General features: G+C 39.1%; 1 protein-coding gene across 1 annotated transcript in view; it reads right to left on the bottom strand.

Annotated features, from left to right (window-relative positions):
* The window catches only part of guf1 (GTP binding elongation factor GUF1), a 14,610-nt gene extending 1,113 nt beyond the window's left edge, over positions 1-13,497 (bottom strand). The window contains exons 1-14 of the mRNA XM_084430088.1: positions 13,086-13,497; positions 11,127-11,238; positions 10,889-11,037; positions 10,170-10,250; positions 9,618-9,695; positions 8,924-9,007; positions 8,766-8,830; positions 6,684-6,887; positions 5,292-5,431; positions 4,574-4,697; positions 3,866-3,998; positions 2,699-2,842; positions 1,817-1,950; positions 1,324-1,425 (exon numbers count right to left, since the gene is read on the bottom strand). Of these exons, the coding sequence (XP_084286214.1) occupies positions 1,324-1,425; positions 1,817-1,950; positions 2,699-2,842; positions 3,866-3,998; positions 4,574-4,697; positions 5,292-5,431; positions 6,684-6,887; positions 8,766-8,830; positions 8,924-9,007; positions 9,618-9,695; positions 10,170-10,250; positions 10,889-11,037; positions 11,127-11,238; positions 13,086-13,274 (1,739 nt within the window). The 5' untranslated portion in view covers positions 13,275-13,497. The remainder of the gene's footprint in view (positions 1-1,323; positions 1,426-1,816; positions 1,951-2,698; positions 2,843-3,865; positions 3,999-4,573; positions 4,698-5,291; positions 5,432-6,683; positions 6,888-8,765; positions 8,831-8,923; positions 9,008-9,617; positions 9,696-10,169; positions 10,251-10,888; positions 11,038-11,126; positions 11,239-13,085) is intronic.
* Between the last annotated feature and the right edge of the window lie 6,772 nt (positions 13,498-20,269).

Genomic DNA, 20,269 nt, shown 5'->3' with positions numbered 1-20,269 from the left:
CCAAATTGATGTGGTGTGGTCAGACTAGGGTGACAATGACACAAAGTTTGGTGTCATTCTGCCAAAGCATTGCAGAGATGCAGGCTCAGAGGTGTTTTGGCTTCACGCCTAACCTTTGCTGATGCGGTTCACAAAAACGGTAACTTTTTCGGAAAAGTTCAGCCGACTATGGTAAAATTGGTATCTATGTTCTCGGCATGACCCAAGGAATCTATTAAGACCAGTTTCATTACAATAAGTAAAATTAATCAAATGTTATTAGCATATTTGGAAATTTCATCATAATTTCTGACCACAAAGTGGCGCTGTCCCAACACTTTTTGAGTACCTTCAGGGCATGGTGATGACATACCGAGTTTCATAAAGATATGCCAATGCGTTCGTAAAATATAAAATTTTACGACAAAATTCAAAATGGCCGACGCCCAAAATGGTTGATATGGGAAAATTGGGTATCGTTTGACTTGGCATGCTGCACCGAATATTATAAGCAAAAAGAGCAATTTTTCATATCTCCTGAGCACTAGGTGACAACACGCCGAAACTGTGCAGGTAACCTCAGGTAATGGTTGTCATAACACACACCAAGTTTGGTCAGAATACGCTAAAGCGTTGCGGAGATACAGCCTCACGTTTATTTTGGCGTGCTCTTCGTCGAATTCGTTCAGGCGTTAATCGAGACCGGTTTGACGAATCAACTTGAATTCCAAAACTTTTTGTCACCATGGTCTGAAGATGATCTGGTTTAATTTTCATGAAAATCAGAGCAACGGTCAAGCAGGAGTTCGAAAGAGTAGGTTTTTAGGAAAAACATAATTTTGTTTCTATCCCTTATGGTTCAAAAGTTATTAACATAAACGTGAGAGAAACTTTGGACAGTAGGTGGCGCTAGATCGATTGAGTTAGAGACTCTAAAATTGCTGTGGTTAATGTTCACACTGTCCTCTATCAGTGTGCCAAATTTCATAACTTTCCTGCATGCGGTTCTATGGGCTGCCGTAGACTCAAGAGCGGATTAATAATACGCCAACGGATGCAATAGGTGCCATCACAGCTTCACTGCTTGACCCCTAATATGATAAGAAACACTAGTTTGCAATATCAAGCATCATAACAGACTGTTTTTGTCTTGCTAAAACAACTGGAAGCGAGTGACACCGGAAACCTCACGCATTCAAGTTACAAATGGCTGCATTCGCTCTTACGTTAATGGCCTTATTCCAGTTTTTAGGTATTTAATCACATTTGTGCACCTGTAAATGAGTAACTGATCAAATATCTTTAACCCTAACCCTATCTAATCATGAGGAGATCAAGACTTACTTGTGAACGATAATGGCGAGTTCCTCCACTGGCCGCCCGTTGAGGAGGAAGTCCATCTTAATCAGTTCAGCAGCCTCATAACCAGCATCCTCGTAATCAAAACTAGGAAACAGTAAACATATTTACAGAAGAGATAATAAAGGGGCGGGGCCTGGTTGAGTTAGTTAGTAGTGTGTTAAACTGGCGGTTATGGGAAGGGGCGGGACATTTCCCAAACACACTCGAAGCGCTCGACCAATCACAACACACTGCTCCAGCCGACCAATCAGAGCACAGTGTGCTTTTCAGAAGGAGGGGCTTCATAGAGACAGGAAGTAAACAGAGCGTTACTGACAGACTGGGAAGAGAGGAGCCGCAACAATGGAGAATATGAGGAAAATAATCAACATTCAAGCAGGAAAACATGTTCTAGTAGAGCCTGAAACAACATCAAGACTTTGTGAAAGGGCGTAATATGGCGTCTTTAAGCATTTCTTCATTCATTCGAGCTCACCTGGCGTATCCTGATGACATGGACTTGAGCTGGTCGTAAAAGTCCACTACGACCTCATTCAGAGGGAATAGGTACTTCATCATCACCCGATGGTCATCGATGTAGAACATGTTCTTCTGAACAGCCCTGCGGGTCTTCAGCAAGGCAGAGAAGTGCATTGTGGGTTACTACAAATGCAAGACTTAAAGTGTGCTGTCACAGAAATTGCGAGGCAAATTAAAGGGATTCAGTTGCTTTTTTTCTTCTTTGAATGAAACCAATGTTTTTACTTCACTTTCCCTTTTTAGGTAAAGCTGGAATACATGACTCATATACATATTTTTGTCACGATTTATAGTCTGGAGGCGTCGACGCTGGTTGCTGAAAGCCAGAGCCAGTTGGAGTTTACAAAGTTTATGATGCCTAGAGTTTAAAATGCTCAGTTTTAAGAAGTCATGTAGTGTATTCCAGCTTTCGGGAGATCTTTACCACTAATCTACACTGCAAAAAATGCTTTTCTTACTCAGTATTTTTGTCTTGTTTTCAGTCCAAATATCTAAACATTCTTAAATCAAGATGGATTTACTAAAGTAGTAAAATGCCATAAGATATCAAAAAATCTAAATGAAGTGAGTTTTTGCTTAAAACAAGCTAAATTATCTGCCAATGGGGTCAGAAAAATAATGTTTATTCAAACAGAAACAAGATTATTTCTCTTACCCCATTGGCAGATCATTTTGCTTGTTTTAAGCAAAAACTCACTTCATTTAGATTTTTTTGATCCCTAGAAAATAAGATAATATCAAGTGGCATTTTACTCATCTAGTAAATGCTTCTTGATTTAGGAATTTTTTGATATATGGACTGGAATCAAGATGAAAATCTTTTTTTGCCGAATCTCACCTGACACAGACTCATGATCTTCCCAGTGAAGTCGACGGGAGCGATGATGGTTCCCAACACCATGGGCTCCAGATACTTCACCACCAGTGACCGCTCAGGGAAGTGAGCAGGGTTGATGATGGTGATCACTTCATCCCCGTGTTCCTACAAAAACACACTCAACTGAGGAATCGACTCTTCGACCCGCAAACGTTCATATATCAATGAGGGGAGCTTATCAATAACTGCTGTATTATCATTCATATACATTTCTGCACACTTCCTGCACACGGTTGATAAGGTCTTAAAATTTCCTGATAATTTACTCTCCCCCACGTCATCTAAGATGTACAGAAATGAAGGTTTTTGAGGAAAACGTTCCAGGATGTTTCTCCATATAGTGTCTTCAATGGGGTCCAACGGGTCGAAGGTCCAGATGTGAGTTTCAGTGCAGCTTCAAAGTCTCGACACGATCCAGCCGAGGAATAAGAGTCTGATCTAGACAAACCAGCGGACATTTTTAAAAAAATAAACATTTATATACTTTTAACCACAAATGCTCGTCTTGCACGTCCATGACTTCACGCATTACGTAATCACGTTGAAAGGTCACGTGTGTTCCGGTTCAGAAATGTAGAGTAGGGCGAAAAACTAATTTTCTCAACTTCAAAATCCAGTTTTTAAATGCCGTTTGACTTTCGCCGTTAAGACACGTTGGCTTTATAAACACAGGTCTGTTCTTACGCCTACGTCACGCTTGACCTTTCAACCTGATTACATAATGTGTGTGGCATCACAGCGAGTGCAAGACCAGCATTAGTGGTTAAAAGTATATAAATGTTTATGTTTTTTTATAAAATGTCCGCTGGTTTGTCTAGATAAGACTCTTATTCCTCGGCTGGATCGTGTCGAGACTTTGAAGCTGCACTGAAACTCACATTTGGACCTTCGACCCGTTGGACCCCATTGAAGTCACTATATGGAGAAAAATCCTGGAACGTTTTCCTCAAAAACCTTCATTTCTGTTCGACTGAAGAAAGAAAGACATGAATATCTTGGAAGACGTGGGAGTGAATAAATGATCAGGAAATTTTAATTCTGAAGTGAACGACTCCTTTAAGGTATTCTGGGTAGATTTGTAGTATTTTGCGATGCAGTTTCTAAGGTGTTCTGGTGGTAGAGTCTCACCTTTATGAGTTTGGCAGACGCCAGCACAGCCTTGTACGGCACAGTCGGAGCCGTTATTATGACCGACGCATTATATTCCTGCTCTAAACGCTGGTTAAACACCTCCATGTGCAGAAGACCCAGAAACCCCAGCCTGAGAGAGACCGACACAGAGAAATTGGTACATTGTGTAATATTTAGGAGGATCTGTTGACAGAAATGCAATATTTATACCTAACTTTGTTTTCAGTGGTGTATAAAGACCTTACATAATGAACTGTTATGTGTTTATTAGCTTAGAATGAGCATTTCTCTCTACACACACCGCGGGTCCGCTTACATCGACATGTTTCTACGGTGGCCCTGAGCGGACAAACGCGTTTCGTCACTATGTTGTACTTCGTGTAAAGAAGCGAGCTAAAGTCAGCGGATAAAACACTGACACAATGATCAACAAGTGACAATAATATTCGCAAAAACATCATTTTACTGAATAATTAAGTAAAGATAATTTCTTAATTTATCTCTGTAAAGAAACCGGATTGATTAACTGGCTACTCTCTGCTGTCTCAGACGACGACATCACTTCCTGTCGGCCACCGTAACTTCTGTTGGGTGCAATTCACCACCTGACCACTAGATGCCGCTAAAAATGACACACTGCACCTTTAATAAGTGAAACGACTCGACTGAGCGATGAACTCAATGAGTGTGTTCATGTGTACGAACCTCCATCCAGCTCCCAAAGCCAAACTACTGTCCCGCTGAACGCTCACGCTGGAGTCATTCAGAGTCAGTTTCTCCACAGCGCTTCGCAGGGCGGTGTAATCTGATTGGTCCATGGGATACATGCCTGAAAGAGTTACACAACTCCAGATTTATTCCCATATTATGCCCTTTTACAGAGTCTTGATGTTGTTTCAGGCTCTACTAGAACAGGTTTTCCTGCTTGAATGTTGATTATTTTCCTCATATTCTCCATTGTTGCGGCTCCTCTCTTCCCAGTCTGTCAGTAACGCTCTGTTTACTTCCTGTCTCTATGAAGCCCCTCCTTCTGAAAAGCACACTGTGCTCTGATTGGTCGGCTGGAGCAGTGTGTTGTGATTGGTCGAGTGCTTCGAGTGTGTTTGGGAAATGTCCCGCCCCTTCCCATAACCGCCAGTTTAACACACTACTAACTCACTCAACCAGGCCCCGCCCCTTTATTCTGCGCATTAATTATTATAATGAGGAATATTGTGTTCGTTCCCGGAAGAAACTCAAGACTACAATGGAGGCGTTTCAGGAGTTCAGAAACACTGACACTGATATAGAGAAGAACTGTGTGACTTTGCAGAGATTTTTCATGTTTAAACAGCAACATTACACACTGAAGAGAGATGAAGATGTGAAAATAGCATGATCGCTCCCCTTTAAACTGAGTAATATTAGTTTAGCACACTCTCACCAGCGAACACCATGGCTTTAGCCGGTTTGAACCCCGGCAGCGCCTCCACAGGCTGTTTCTGCAGGTAAAGTGTGTCTCCAATCTGAGCCTCCTTCACTTCCTTCATCCCTGCGATGATGTAACCCACCTGACCGGCATAGCTGAGGACAAAAGGTACAAACACAAAAGGTCAAAGTTTAAGCTAGTCCAACTTACAGAGGCTATCTGAAACATTCCTTCTCAGGGTGTATATGGATTCGGGAAGGCTTTAAGCGACAAGCGACAAGTTTTTAAGATGCCTTTATTTGGTTTTTCAACTTATGACTCTATTTCTGCCCAAAAATAAGCACTGAAATCATTGAATATTTGCTTGGTTATCTTTTAAGGCCTAGGTTTTTAACCAGGAGTCTGCAGAATCTTTAACATTTTTATTTCTCGTTCATTTTCTTCAACATTTTTAGTTGTTGTTTTTTCAAAATTGTGAAACACTATTTCTAGACGGGGGTTTTTGTCTAAAACTCAAACTATTAAAAAAAATTCTGTTAATTGAAATAAAGATGAAATCAAACTAAATATAAATATTAGTAAAAAAAAAAAAAAAAACTTAAACTAAACGAATATATTAGAAATGTTGCCTTGGATAAGTTTAAGTTAAAGCACTAAAATTATTACCTAAAAAAAAAAAAAAATTAAACTCACTAAAACGGAAACAAAAATAAATTAAACTTAAATAAATATTTAAAAAATATATAAAAAAATATATATATAAAAAACAAAATGTCTAAAAATTTAACTAAAATCAGCATGAAAACTAACATAACTAATATAAAAATAAAAGCTAACTGAAAATATTAATAACTAAAGTAAAAACTAAACTATGTCTGCAGAATCTTTAACATTTTTATTTCTCTTTTTTTTATCGTGGAACTTTTTATTTCTAGACAGGGTTTTAGTCATCAACTCAAACTCAAACTTTTAAAAACATTTCTGTTAATTGAAATAAAGCTGAAATCAAATTAAATATAAATATTAGTTGAAAAAAAAACCTTAAACTAAACGAATATTAAAAATGTTGCCTTGGAAAAGTTTAAGTTTAAGCACTAAAATCACTACTTGGAAAAATATAAAATGTAGAACTGAAATAAAAATCAATTAAACCTAAATAGCAATAGCTTAAATTATTTTTTAAACTAATACAATGACAAAAGCACATAACAAAATGACGAAAAACGTAACTATAAAAATATAAAAATAAAAGCTAATTAAATGAAGTAAAAATGTAATTAAATTTTAAATATTAGAGTTTATGCCCTCCAAACACAATTGTCTTGATTTAAAAAGTAACTATTAAGTAATTATACAAGTATATACAATATTTTTGTATAATTATTAGTTGAATAATATCCGGCTCACAGTGTTTGGGTCGGGTGTTGGTCGGGTCTCAGGACGCCCAGCTCATTGACCTCGTACGACTTTCCCAGGTGTGCCGAGACGATCCGGTCTCCTCTGGACACGCGTCCGCCGAACACAGCGATGTTGGCCACCACGCCTCTGTAATGATCGAACGTGGAGTCGAACACGAGGGCCGTGAACGGGTCGTCCACTCGCGCCGTCGGACTGAATCACACGGGGAACATCAACACAAATGTGTGAGAGTTATTTCATTTTTTGAGGAACTTGGTTTCACTTTATTTCGATAGTCCACTTTAGACAATCTACTAACTATAAGTAACTTTGGTTACACTTTATTTGAAGGTGTCATTGTTACAGTGTAATTATATATTTAAGTACTGAGTAATATTAAGTAAATACATGTACTTACTATAGGATTAGGGTTTGGTTGAGGGTTAGTTGCATGTAATTATGCATAATTTACTGTTATTACTACGGTAAGTACATGTAACATATGTAACAAGGACACTGTAAAATAAAGTGTTACCGTAACTTTGCAACTACATGTCAACTAACTCTCATTAGAGTATTAGCTAGTTGACATGTAGTTGCAAAGTTACTTATAGTTAGTAGATTGTCTAAAGTGGACTATCGAGATAAAGTGTTGCCTGAAATTCTTTTGTTATACATGTCTCAGGGTGCTATGTCAACAATAGATAACACTTTATCCTTGTTACATGGACTTAATGTAGTAAATTATGGGTAACACTTTATTTTACAGTGTCCTTGTTACATATGTTACATGTACTTACCATAGTAATAACAGTAAATTATGCATAATTACATGCAACTAACCCTCAATCTAACCCTAACCCTATAGTAAGTACATGTAGTTTATTAATATTACTCAGTACTTAAATATATAATTACACTGTAACAATGACACCTTAAAATAAAGTGTAACCCCAAATTATGCATAATTACAAACCCTAACTCTACTTATACAGTAAGTACATGTTGTTAATTAATATTACTCAGTACTCGTATTATCACACTGTAACAAGGACATCTTAAAGTAAAGTGTAACCCCACAGCGCTCCTCACACAGAGATGTTATGCAGGGAATGAAGCTGAGCCGGTTTTCAGAAACGCACGATAACACATGATGATGATTTACAACAATAAACTGACACTTCCTGATTCACTCGCTTCCCAGATACACTAGGAAATACATATTTTAGTTTATAAGATTAATAGTAACTAAGTAAAAGCAACAATTATTGGTAATACTTCAGTTTAGGGTTTAATTCTCTCTATGAACTATTATTAGCATGCATATTACATGGATATTGGCTGTTTATTAGTACTTATAAAGCACATATTAATGCCTTATTAAGCATGAACATATTCTACATCCTTTAATCCTACAATACCTAAACTTAACAAACTTACGAACTATTAATAAGCAGTAATTAGGAGTTTATTGAGGCAAAATTTGTAGTTAATAGTGAGAACTGGACCCTAATCTAAAGTGTGACTAAAATATTAATAACTGAATTAATCATTAATGAAATACAACTTTTTATTCAATTTTTTTATTAAATTTTTTATGCAAAAATTTTAATTTTCAGGGGTTATTTTTAAATCAGCATAACAGTTCAAAAATGTTAGGCTCATAAGATTTTTTTTAAAGCAATGACAATTTAAATGTTCAAAAGTGACAGTAAATACATTTATAATGATAAGAAAGATTCTATATCAAATAAATGCTGTTCTTTTGAACTTTCTATTCATCAAAGAATCATGAAAAATAAAATGCATCACGGATTCCACAGAAATATGATCTGTTTTCAACACTGATAATCATCATACATGTTCCTTGAGCAGCAAATCATCATATTAGAATGATTTCTGAAGGATCATGTGACACTGATCTCTAATGTATGATTCGTTGTGTTGATGTAATCTGGGCTTTGGGTGTTGATGTGTTCTGATATGATCTTATGAACCAAACAAACACTAAATCATAATCAGTATGTGCTGATCTTCACTCTCACAGTGACCTCTTGTGGAGAGAAACGTGAAAGCGCTGATGATACTCACGGAGGAATCCGTTTCACCACCTCCCGGAGAACTTGATCCACGTTTGTTCCCAGTTTCGCCGAGATCTGCAGAGAAAAATCAGCACAATCACAAGCCAACGCTAAAATATTAAAGAGCCATTATGAAGACGAACGTCTGAGGAGATGTGTAGATCTCACCTTGATGCACTCTTCCCTGGGAATATCAAAGACTTTCTCAATCTGTTTCTCCACTCGCTCTGGATCAGCATTTTTCAAATCAATCTGACAATTAAAACAACTCGTTAAAATGACAAACGGTGAAAGATCCGACATTTGATGGTGTTTGAGTCTCTAGTCCAGTGGTTCTCAACTCCAGTCCTCGGGACCCACTACTCTGCACATTTTGTATGTCTCCCTTATTAAAACACACCTGAATCAGATCATCAGCTCATTAGGAGAGACTCCATGAACTGAACTGAGTGTGTCAGATAAGAGAGACATACAAAATGTGCAGAGCAGCAGGTCCTGAGGACTGGAGTTGAGAACCACTGCTCTAGTCGACCAGCTGCAGTTTCAATATATTCACAAAAAAAATCACTATTTGCTGATTACTGACAATACTTGCATTAAATAAAACATGATGATATAATACATGCATGTGAAAATATAAAACTGTCGTAAAGCATTCAGATGAATGAAAAATAATGAATGCACATGCAAATATATTTGGACTAATAAAGATCAAATGCTCCAGGTATTTGAATAAATAAGATTAGGAGCAACATTTATGGTTTTCCTACTTGATGTGAAGACATTTCTATAGTTTATCCAAAGCCCAGGAATGAAATGGCATGTATGAAACGTTTAATGCGTTTAAAATAATTCTCTCTACCTTGTTTATCACAGGGATGATTGTTAGTTGAGCCTCAAATGCCAAGTAGAAATTAGCGACTGTTTGCGCTTGAATTCCCTTTAAACAGAGAGAAAAAAACATACACAACATTTTTTTTTTTTACTCTTAATGTCAATTAAAAAAGGCTGCAGTTTTTAGTAATGATGGTTTATTTATGCTGATATATGCGAGTCTGTGCCAGTGTTGTTATTGTTCAAATTTAAATAATTTATAACTGTTGCCAAATGAAGCTGAAGTGCTAATATTTACTAGCACTGAAATTAAATATACATAGAAATATTAGAAAAAGACAAAAGCACATAACAAAATGACTAAAACTTAAACCAAAATTAAAATGAAAAATATAAAAGATATAAGCTAATTAAAAATATTAATAAATACTATAATAGTATATAAATAACACTAAAATAACATTGGTATATGCATATGTTCTGGAACTGAAGCAGGGTATAAATAAAAAAATAATAATAAAAAAAACCGTTTAATCTTCCGTAGATAATTAAATATAAGAAAGTTTATTAAGTGTTTTACCTGATTTGCATCTACAATGAGCAGAACTCCTTGGCAAGCGGATATGGACCGAGATACTTCATAGCTGAAGTCAACATGGCCCTGAAAAAATAGTGGAATCACTTAAATTATGCAGATTAGTTAAACATCAGTGCCCCATTATACTATATTAAAAGCTCCTAATGTTATTTTAGAGTCTCCTACAAAAGGTTTACGTTCATCCAGATCAAAAACACTTTAATGTCCTCATAATCTCCACTGCAGCGTCAGCTCTTTTCTCTCAGTGTCTGAAACGCTTCAGTCTCTCTAAGCCCCGCCTCTCTGAGAGCTGCTCTGCTCTGATTGGTCAGAAAGCAAACGCTCATTATCATATCTGAATCTCAGCTCTTGATCTCAGTGATGCGAACAGTAACGATGGCGTGGGTTTTACCGTATCAGTCTCAGAAAACAGCGTCTTCTCCACACGAACAACACGAGCCAAACTCTTCCAGTCTCAGATACACTACAGTGTTTGAGGGCGGAGCTAAGAGACGCTGCTCAGCCAATCAAGACCACAGGCTGGCATTATGCTAATTAGATACACACCAACATAGGAAGTGAGACTGGATTACTGACGACTCGTTTCAGTTCAGAATCACTTCTTTCTTTGGGACACAATAACTTTTGCAGACCTTGTACATCCACAAACAGCTCTATTACACACTGCATGATATCTGTGCACTTGAAATCATTGTCCTCACAGGTGTGTCGATGAGATTGAGCAGGTACGTCTGTCCGTCGTGCTGATAGAAGAGCGACGCAGTCTGAGCTTTAACGGTGATTCCTCTCTCTCTCTCCACCTGCAGTTTGTCCAGAACTTGCTTGTTACTCGAGGTCTTTGCAATGGCACCTGCGCACACAATCATGAGAAAGAAAGAGATTTTTATATCATTCACAGGAAAGAGTCTCTCCAGTCATGGATGTTTTACAGGGAATCACCTGTGATCTCCAGCAGTCTGTCAGCTAAAGTGCTCTTGCCGTGATCAATGTGAGCAATAATGCTGAAATTGCGAATTCTCTCCACTGGAAACTCTGACATGTCGAAACTCTCCTGTAACAGTCAAAGAATTCAATATTCAGTTGCGAAAAACATTGCATGATATAAACTTGCAATTGCGAGTTTTAAAGTCAGAATTGCAAGATATAAACTCTGTATTCTCAGAAAAAAGTCAGAATGGGGTGATCTACGTGTTATAAAGTCATAATTGCGAGTTATAAGTCAGAATTACAAGATGTAATCGCAATAGGGATCTTCGCCGTGACGTCACGACGCGCTCTGGTTGGCAGAAGAAAAGTAATAGCCGCTTGCTGCGCAGCGCAAACACAGAAGAAAAATGGTTGTATCGTGCTGTGTGATCGGCAAGATTGGGTACTGTACTGTGTGTATCATCTGTGTACATACCCTTATATATTAAGGGCAAATTATTGTATTTTAATACATTTTTACGTGTCAACCAATGTTATATACAGGGCCTGAAGTTAACTTTTTTGACCACCAGCCACTGTGACTTTTTACCAGACAGTTTTTTTTTTGGCCTCATAAAAGGTGAAAAAAGGAATTGCACAAACATTTCTTCTTTAACTTGTAAGAATACACATTTAAGTTCTGTCAATTTATTAACGAGATCCATACAAGTAATAATAACTCTTAGAATACAGATATAGACCTAGTGCAGCTCGCATGTAAACAAATCACACGCAGCTGTGTTGATGGCTGGGAAGCTGTTAGTTACAGCGTTCAGGAACCGTTAAAGGGTAACTAAACCCTAAACCAACTTTTTTTAGTGAATGATCTGTAAGAATGGGGCTTTATTAGTGCTGTTCATTGATTCAAGTAATTTTTTTGACATTTGTGTTTAAAGTATTTTAATTTTATTAAATATGGTGTAAAAACGTCTGAGTGCTGCCCTCTTCAGGTTGAACAGTGGCTACTGCAGTTGAATTTTCCTATTGGAAGTTGTGGTACACTCTGATGTCAGAGGGTACCAGCTAACCACGCCCTTGCCTGCAGAGAGATATGTCTCAGATGCACGCCCCCTCTCCACTGGGCTCTGCCCACTTTTCCAGCATTTTTCAAATATTGCCAGTGGGTGGAGTCAGGCTCTGACCAGGGGTTTAGTTACCCTTTAAGCAGAACTAAATTAATATTGTTATTACTGGTAAAGTGACCGGGTAGGCTACCGGACATTTTCTCACCGGTTCCCAACACCTGTGCAACTGTCATTGTACTGTAGTTTATGTCAGCGTTGCATTATCGCATCTCATCTCACCAACAGTTTAATACTTAACTCACACATTCAAACGCAGTCAGAGAAGGGCCTCATCTTGCTCTCCGATCACATATACGTTCCGAAACACTCAAACTGCGCTGCTTTCACAGATGCTTTCTTTACTAATGTGCCGCCACATTTTTTAGCTGTAAATCCAACGAATTTGCTGACTTCGTTAGTCAAAGAACAACAAAAAATTCTCACTCAGGTGATATGGATCAGGCAGAGAACATGAACCCTGGTTATAAAAGCTTAATTATATCTCTTTTTAGCTTCTTCGGACAAAGAATTAACATTATGCTGACAAAACACAGGTAGACTGCTGCGACTTGTTGGTTCTTTCTGCCAACCAGTTCGCGGCCACGCCCATATCGTGACGTCACATTTGACTCCGGCGAACATCCCTATTGTGAGATAAAAAGTCACACTTATTTATTTTTTTACGTTTTATTCTGTGGCGGAAACAAGCTTCCATAATAAACCACTTTGATAAAACAAAACAGAAAAAACCTTGAACCATAACTTTAAAACCGCGGTATTACCGCGCCGTTATTTTGTGTAACGGTCCATTACATCCTTATCTACTGTCCACCTGAGGGCAAAAACAAGTCAAAGCAACACAGTTTACCTTCTCAGACGCGTTAGAGCTGAAGTCTCTGACAGGACTGATGCTTTTCATCCATCTGTGTCTGATGAGTGTACATGTGCTCACACAGCCCTGAGACCTGCGCTTAATGCGGCATATTTTAATATCAGGACAGCGTTTGATAAAGGGCAGAAAGAGCCCGTGCGATCTCAACAGAGACAGATGCATCATCTCTATCGGCGCACTAACATGCTATTCCTTCACAGAGAGGCCATGTTAGGGCTTTAAACTGCATATCGAATATCCCTTCCCATCGGAGAAAAGATTCAAATCGTCATTCAAAAGCACATATTCAGTTTTTATAAAAAGTCGAGTCTACAGTAGGTTGCGAACTTCAGTGTGACAGCTCCTGTGGGCCGCCATGTTGGAAAAACGTCATAAAGTGTTGCCCTACTATAGGAATGATGGGAAGTGTAGTTTAAAACAAAATCATTGCATTTAGATGATAAAATATCCTCTGCGCTCGAATGTTGTAAGATATTTTCTCAAAACTAACTTTTTACATAATTAATTTCTTCATTTTTTTGCTAATTTTTTCAACTGATGTTCAAATAAATAAAATACATTTCGGGAAAACATCACAAGCTCACTAAGATATCTATCTATCTATCTATCTATCTATCTATCTATCTATCTATCTGTCTGTCTGTCTGTCTGTCTGTCTGTCTGTCTGTCTGTCTGTCTGTCTGTCTGTCTGTCTATCTATCTATCTATCTATCTATCTATCTGTCTGTCTGTCTGTCTGTCTTTCTGTCTATCTATCTATCTATCTATCTGTCTGTCTGTCTGTCTTTCTGTCTGTCTGTCTATCTATCTATCTATCTATCTATCTGTCTGTCTGTCTGTCTATCTATCTATCTGTCTATCTGTCTATCTATCTGTCTGTCTATCTATCTATCTATCTATCTATCTATCTATCTGTCTATCTGTCTGTCTATCTATCTATCTGTCTATCTGTCTATCTATCTGTCTATCTATCTATCTATCTATCTGTCTATCTGTCTGTCTGTCTGTCTGTCTGTCTGTCTGTCTGTCTCTCTCTCTCTCTCTCTCTCTCTCTCTCTCTCTCTCTCTCTCTCTGTGTGTGTGTGTGTGTGTGTGTGTGTGTGTGTGTGTGTGTGTGTGTGTGTGTGTGTGTGTGTGTGTAAATAGTCACTACAAGGCTATATTATGAATAATATTTTTTCATAATATAGAAAAAAAAAAGAAAGTGGAATGAATATGTACATGCAAAATATATGAAGAACAATAAAGAAATACATTTTCTCCCTCGATAACATTTATTCAAATATGATCTGAGTTTTATTATGTGCAGTTTTTATTTCCTGATGTAATAACGAAAACGGTTCATACAAATGCATTGGAGGGGAATGGAAAATGTTTGTTATGGTGGAAAAATGACGAGTTCTTTATAAATGGTCATTTGTGAATAAAAAATTATTTTCAAAAGCCCAAATGTGAACTCTAAACAGCAACCCTGAGACCTACTGAATCATATATTATATTATCATACAATCCTCAAACCCGCCAGTTCTGCGAAACAAAACTAGCCAATCAAATTAGTCCAAAATGCAATTTATGCAATATGTCAAACCTTTAACCCCGTGGGGGAAAATCAACTCACAACAGCAGTTTAAAAGCGGCCTAACTCGTAATAGCGAAATCCGTGGACTCGGCAGCAGTGGCATGACATTTTATGTTTCATCCACAGACCTTCAAATAATCTTTCAAAAGAATCAAAACAGCAATAATGTAAGTCTATGAAGCAGTTTGACTGATCAGCCTGTTATCAAAGATAAAACAATTTATTTTTGAAATCTTAAGTTTCTTAAGTTTGAGATACGTTTTCTCTTGTTTGGTGGGTGTGTCAGAACTGCAGTCCAATCAGCAGCAACATGTATATAAAGCTCGCGGTATTAAAGTGAACTCGCACAATGGGTTCAAGGAAAGTCATTTACAAATATGTTCGATGCAGCTCGGTATACGCAACAACTGAGGATATTAGAAGACATGTCGTAAGTTTTATTGTAAAAATATAGGATATCAACATAATGATGTAGTTGTTTATATTTTTAGCTTCACTGCAAGTGTATGACATTTGGTATAGAAATAAACAATGGTAATTAAGTGCTTTTCCTAAAAATGAGAAAGAAAATACAGGGTATTAAAACAGTATGAAGTTATGAACTACAAATAAAGTCAGTATGTGAGGCTAAATAGATGTGTTTTAGTCTGAATTAGGTAAGATGTGTGCTTCCATTTCAGTTTCCACAAATCCCTCACTCGATTGGGATGTTCTCTTTTGTTCTGGGCGGCAAGTGCAGTAACTGTAACATCGGCATATTTTGTAGTATTAAACACATATTTATACAGACTTCATCAGGCTCAGAAAATTCTTCACAAAGAACACAAAGAATGGCCTTCTCAGCTGCCATAGCTGCAACTCTTGCGTCATCAGAACAGTGTGTTCAACGCATCACCGTTTCTGTTTAAAAAACGTTGTGCAAAGTTTTGTCGGGGCTGAACGCAGCCCTGCTAATGTGATGAAATTGGTTTATTAGAACTCGTTATAATGCTCTACCTTTCTACCCATATTTGGTCGATACTTCCTGTCATTGAGTAACTTTTTTAGTGTTTTAGTGTTTCCTATTTAGTGCTTGCTGGCCCATTAATAAAGTGTATTTTTTTGTATTCAACCTTGACTGTCTGCTGGGTTTCTGTGGCTGGGACCTGAGTCTATTATTTAACGTTGGTCACTAGGTGACATAAACCATAGACAGTATATAAACTGGACACAGCGACCCCATTGGATTCAACGGAGACAAGTGAAGTCAATTAGAAGCTCTCACTTCCTGATGGCTGAGCGTACTGCGCAGACTCACACTGATCTTGACAACGTAGATGTGACGTGAGCAACCCGTCTGTCTTCTAGTAGCTGTGCCAAGATCAATCTGAATCATTCCCTTCCGAATCTTGCAGAGATGGAGAGCGTGAGTAGGAGGTGTCCATGAGCTGGAGCAGGAGAAACTTTTGCTAAGTATTCTGATTAATTATTTCGTCATTTTGCCTCCACGTCCCCCCGATCGCCCGCGAGCTTCTCCTCCTGTCCATACGGTAATCTCTCTACTGTGCGACAGAGAGTCGTGTGGTTATGACGTAATCGTTAGCCTATTTTTACAAAAACTGCTTCTACGGGGCCATAACGTAAGATACAAGGTAATGGAGCCTTTTATACATTTTCGTGTTTCTTTAGAAATAAATAATGGACAAATGGAGTCTTTAAACGCCTCAGATGTAAAGTTATTCGCTGTCAAAGTGATGCCAAAATGAATGGGAGTCAATGGATTGCTAACAGCAGGTGATGGTCTGCTAATCAATGGCGGCGCCCGGGGAAGCTTCAGTGTTTTCCGGAACATTGCCCCCCTGGTGTAAACGTGCAGATTAAGGGCCGGTAATATTATAATAAGATCCTCTTCATACATCAGAAGGAGAGTGAAGTCTCATCATATTATTTTTTGACATGCTTGCAGAGAAAGGCTCACCAGAACACAGTTACTGGGTTTCACTTTTCACGTTTTCTGGGTTGGTAGAAGCACCGATTATAGCACTTAAACACAGAAAAAGTCAGATTGTCATGATATGTCCCTTTTTAATAAATAAAAACATGTGGCGTTTGACTGGAAATAGTTTAATTTCAAAGCATTTTATTTTCATTTAACTCAATACCAAAGTTCATCTTAAATTCAACACAGATTATTTACAATCTTTAAAGAACGATGTGTTCAGCAATATTCTATAATGACAAAGATCTTGTGAAGAAAAATGCATGTGGCTAAACATGTTATTAAAGTAATCTTTAGGAACAGCTAAAACATCTAAACAAACGCCCAGATAGCAGACGGATGTGGGCCACTTCAGGCAATGATGCGGCACTTCAGGCCTACTTATGGCCCGGACCAAATGTGTCTGAGCCTGAAGTGGCCCACATGTAAAATGGCAAATATGGCCCAAATATTTTAAATCACATGTGGGCCTTTTTAGGCAAAGATGCGGCACTTATGGCATTGTGTAATCTGAATGTGAGCCTAAAGTGGCCCATATGATAAATAATGAATATGGCCCAAATATCACAAACCAAATGTGGGCCACCTATGGCAAAAACGTGGCACAATCACCAATGACTAATCTGGATGTAAACCAAAAATGGCCCACATATGTTTCAGCAAATGTGGCCCAGTTTTCTTAAAACATATCTGGGCCAGTTTTGGCAAAGATATGGCACAGTGGCACTGTCTCATCTGGATGTGAGCCAAAAGTGGCCCACATATGTTTCAGCAAATGTGGCCCAGTTATCTTAAAACACATCTGGGCCAGTTTTGGCAAAGATATGGCTCAGTGGCACTGGCTCATCTGGATGTGAGCCAAAAGTGGCCCACATATAATGCTGCAAATGTGGCCCAGTTATCTTAAAACACATCTGGGCCAGTTTTGGCAATGATATGGCTCAGTGAGCACTGGCTCATCTGGGTGTGAACCAAAAGTGGCCCACATATGATGCTGCAAATGTGGCCCAGTTATCTTAAAACACATCTGGGCCAGTTTTGGCAAAGATATGGCTCAGTGGCACTGTCTCATCTGGATGTGAGCCAAAAGTGGCCCACATATAATGCTGCAAATGTGGCCCAGTTATCTAAAAACACATCTGGACCAGTTTTGGCAATGATATGGCTCAGTGAGCACTGGCTCATTTGGGTGTGAGCCAAAAGTGGCCCACATATGTTTCAGCAAATGTGGCCCAGTTATCTTAAAACACATCTGGGCCAGTTTTGGCAAAGATATGGCTCAGTGAGCACTGGCTCATCTGGATGTGAGCCAAAAGTGGCCCACATATAATGCTGCAAATGTGGCCCAGTTATCTTAAAACACATCTGGGCCAGTTTTGGCAATGATATGGCTCAGTGAGCACTGGCTCATTTGGGTGTGAGCCAAAAGTGGCCCACATATGTTTCAGCAAATGTGGCCCAGTTATCTTAAAACACATCTGGGCCAGTTTTGGCAAAGATACGGCTCAGTGAGCACTTGCTCATCTGGGTGTGAGCCAAAAGTGGCCCACATATGATGATCCAAATGTGGCCCAGTTATCTTAAAACACATCTGGGCCAGTTTTGGCAAAGATATGGCTCAGTGAGCTCTGGCTCATCTGGGTGTGAACCAAAAGTGGCCCACATATGATGATCCAAATGTGGCCCAGTTATCTTAAAACACATCTGGGCCAGTTTTGGCAATGATATGGCTCAATGAGCCCTGGCTCATCTGGGTGTGAACCAAAAGTGGCCCACATATGATGCTGCAAATGTGGCCCAGTTATCTTAAATCACATCTGGGCCAGTTTTGGCAAAGATATGGCTCAGTGAGCACTGGCTCATTTGGGTGTGAGCCAAAAGTGGCCCACATATGTTTCAGCAAATGTGGCCCAGTTATCTTAAAACACATCTGGGCCAGTTTTGGCAAAGATATGGCTCAGTGGCTTTGTCTCATCTGGATGTGAGCCAAAAGTGGCCCACATATAATGCTGCAAATGTGGCCCAGTTATCTTAAAACACATCTGGGCCAGTTTTGGCAAAGATATGGCTCAGTGAGCTCTGGCTCATCTGGGTGTGAACCAAAAGTGGCCCACATATGATGATCCAAATGTGGCCCAGTTATCTTCAAACACATCTGGGCCAGTTTTGGCAATGATATGGCTCAGTGAGCTCTGGCTCATCTGGGTGTGAACCAAAAGTGGCCCACATATGATGCTGCAAATGTGGCCCAGTTATCTTAAATCACATCTGGGCCAGTTTTGGCAAAGATATGGCTCAGTGAACACTTGCTCATCTGGGTGTGAGCCAAAAGTGGCCCACATATAATGCTGCAAATGTGGCCCAGTTATCTTAAAACACATCTGGGCCAGTTTTGGCAATGATATGGTTCAGTGAGCTCTGGCTCATCTGGGTGTAAACCAAAAGTGGCCCACATATGATGCTGCAAATGTGGCCCAGTTATCTTAAAACATATCTGGGCCAGTTTTGGCAAAGATATGGCTCAGTGAGCACTGGCTCATCTGGGTGTGAGCCAAAAGTGGCCCACATATGATGATCCAAATGTGGCCCAGTTATCTTAAAACACATCTGGGCCAGTTTTGGCAAAGATATGGCTCAGTGAGCACTTGCTCATCTGGGTGTGAGGCAAAAGTGGCCCACATATGATGATCCAAATGTGGCCCAGTTATCTTAAAACATATCTGGGCCAGTTTGGGCAAAGATGTGGCTCAGTGAGCACTGGCTCATTTGGATTTGAGCCAAAAGTGGCCCACATATGATGCTCCAAATGTGGCCCAGTTATCTTAAAACATATCTGGGCCAGTTTGGGCAAAGATATGGCTCAGTGAGCACTGGCTCATCTGGATGTGAGCCTAAAGTGGCCCATATGATAAATAATGAATATGGCCCAAATATCACAAGCCAAATGTGGGCCACCTATGGCAAAAACGTGGCACAATCGACAATGACTGATCTGGATGTAAACCAAAAATGGCCCACATATGTTTCAGCAAATGTGGCCCAGTTTTCTTAAAACATATCTGGGCCAGATTTGGCAAAGATATGGCTCTGTGAGCACTGGCTCATCTGGGTGTGAGCCAAAAGTGGACCACATATGATGCTCCAAATGTGGCCCAGTTATCTTAAAACATATCTGGGCCAGTTTGGGCAAAGATATGGCTCAGTGAGCACTGGCTCATCTGGGTGTGAGCCAAAAGTGGCCCACATATAATGCTGCAAATGTGACCCATTTATCTTAAAACATATCTGGGCCAGTTTTGGCAATGATATGGCTCAGTGAGCACTTGCTCATCTGGGTGTGAGCCAAAAGTGGCCCATATATGATGATCCAAATGTGGCCCAGTTATCTTAAAACACATCTGGGCCAGTTTTGGTAATGACATGGCTCAGTGAGCACTGGCTCATTTGGGTGTGAGCCAAAAGTGGCCCACATATGTTTCAGCAAATGTGGCCCAGTTATCTTAAAACACATCTGGGCCAGTTTTGGCAATGATATGGTTCAGTGAGCTCTGGCTCATCTGGGTGTAAACCAAAAGTGGCCCACATATGATGCTGCAAATGTGG

This window comes from Rutilus rutilus (genome assembly GCF_951802725.1).
Source record: "Rutilus rutilus genome assembly, chromosome: 14".
Classification (NCBI taxonomy): Eukaryota; Metazoa; Chordata; class Actinopteri; order Cypriniformes; family Leuciscidae; genus Rutilus; species Rutilus rutilus.
This window is presented reverse-complemented; position numbering and strand designations above follow the sequence as displayed.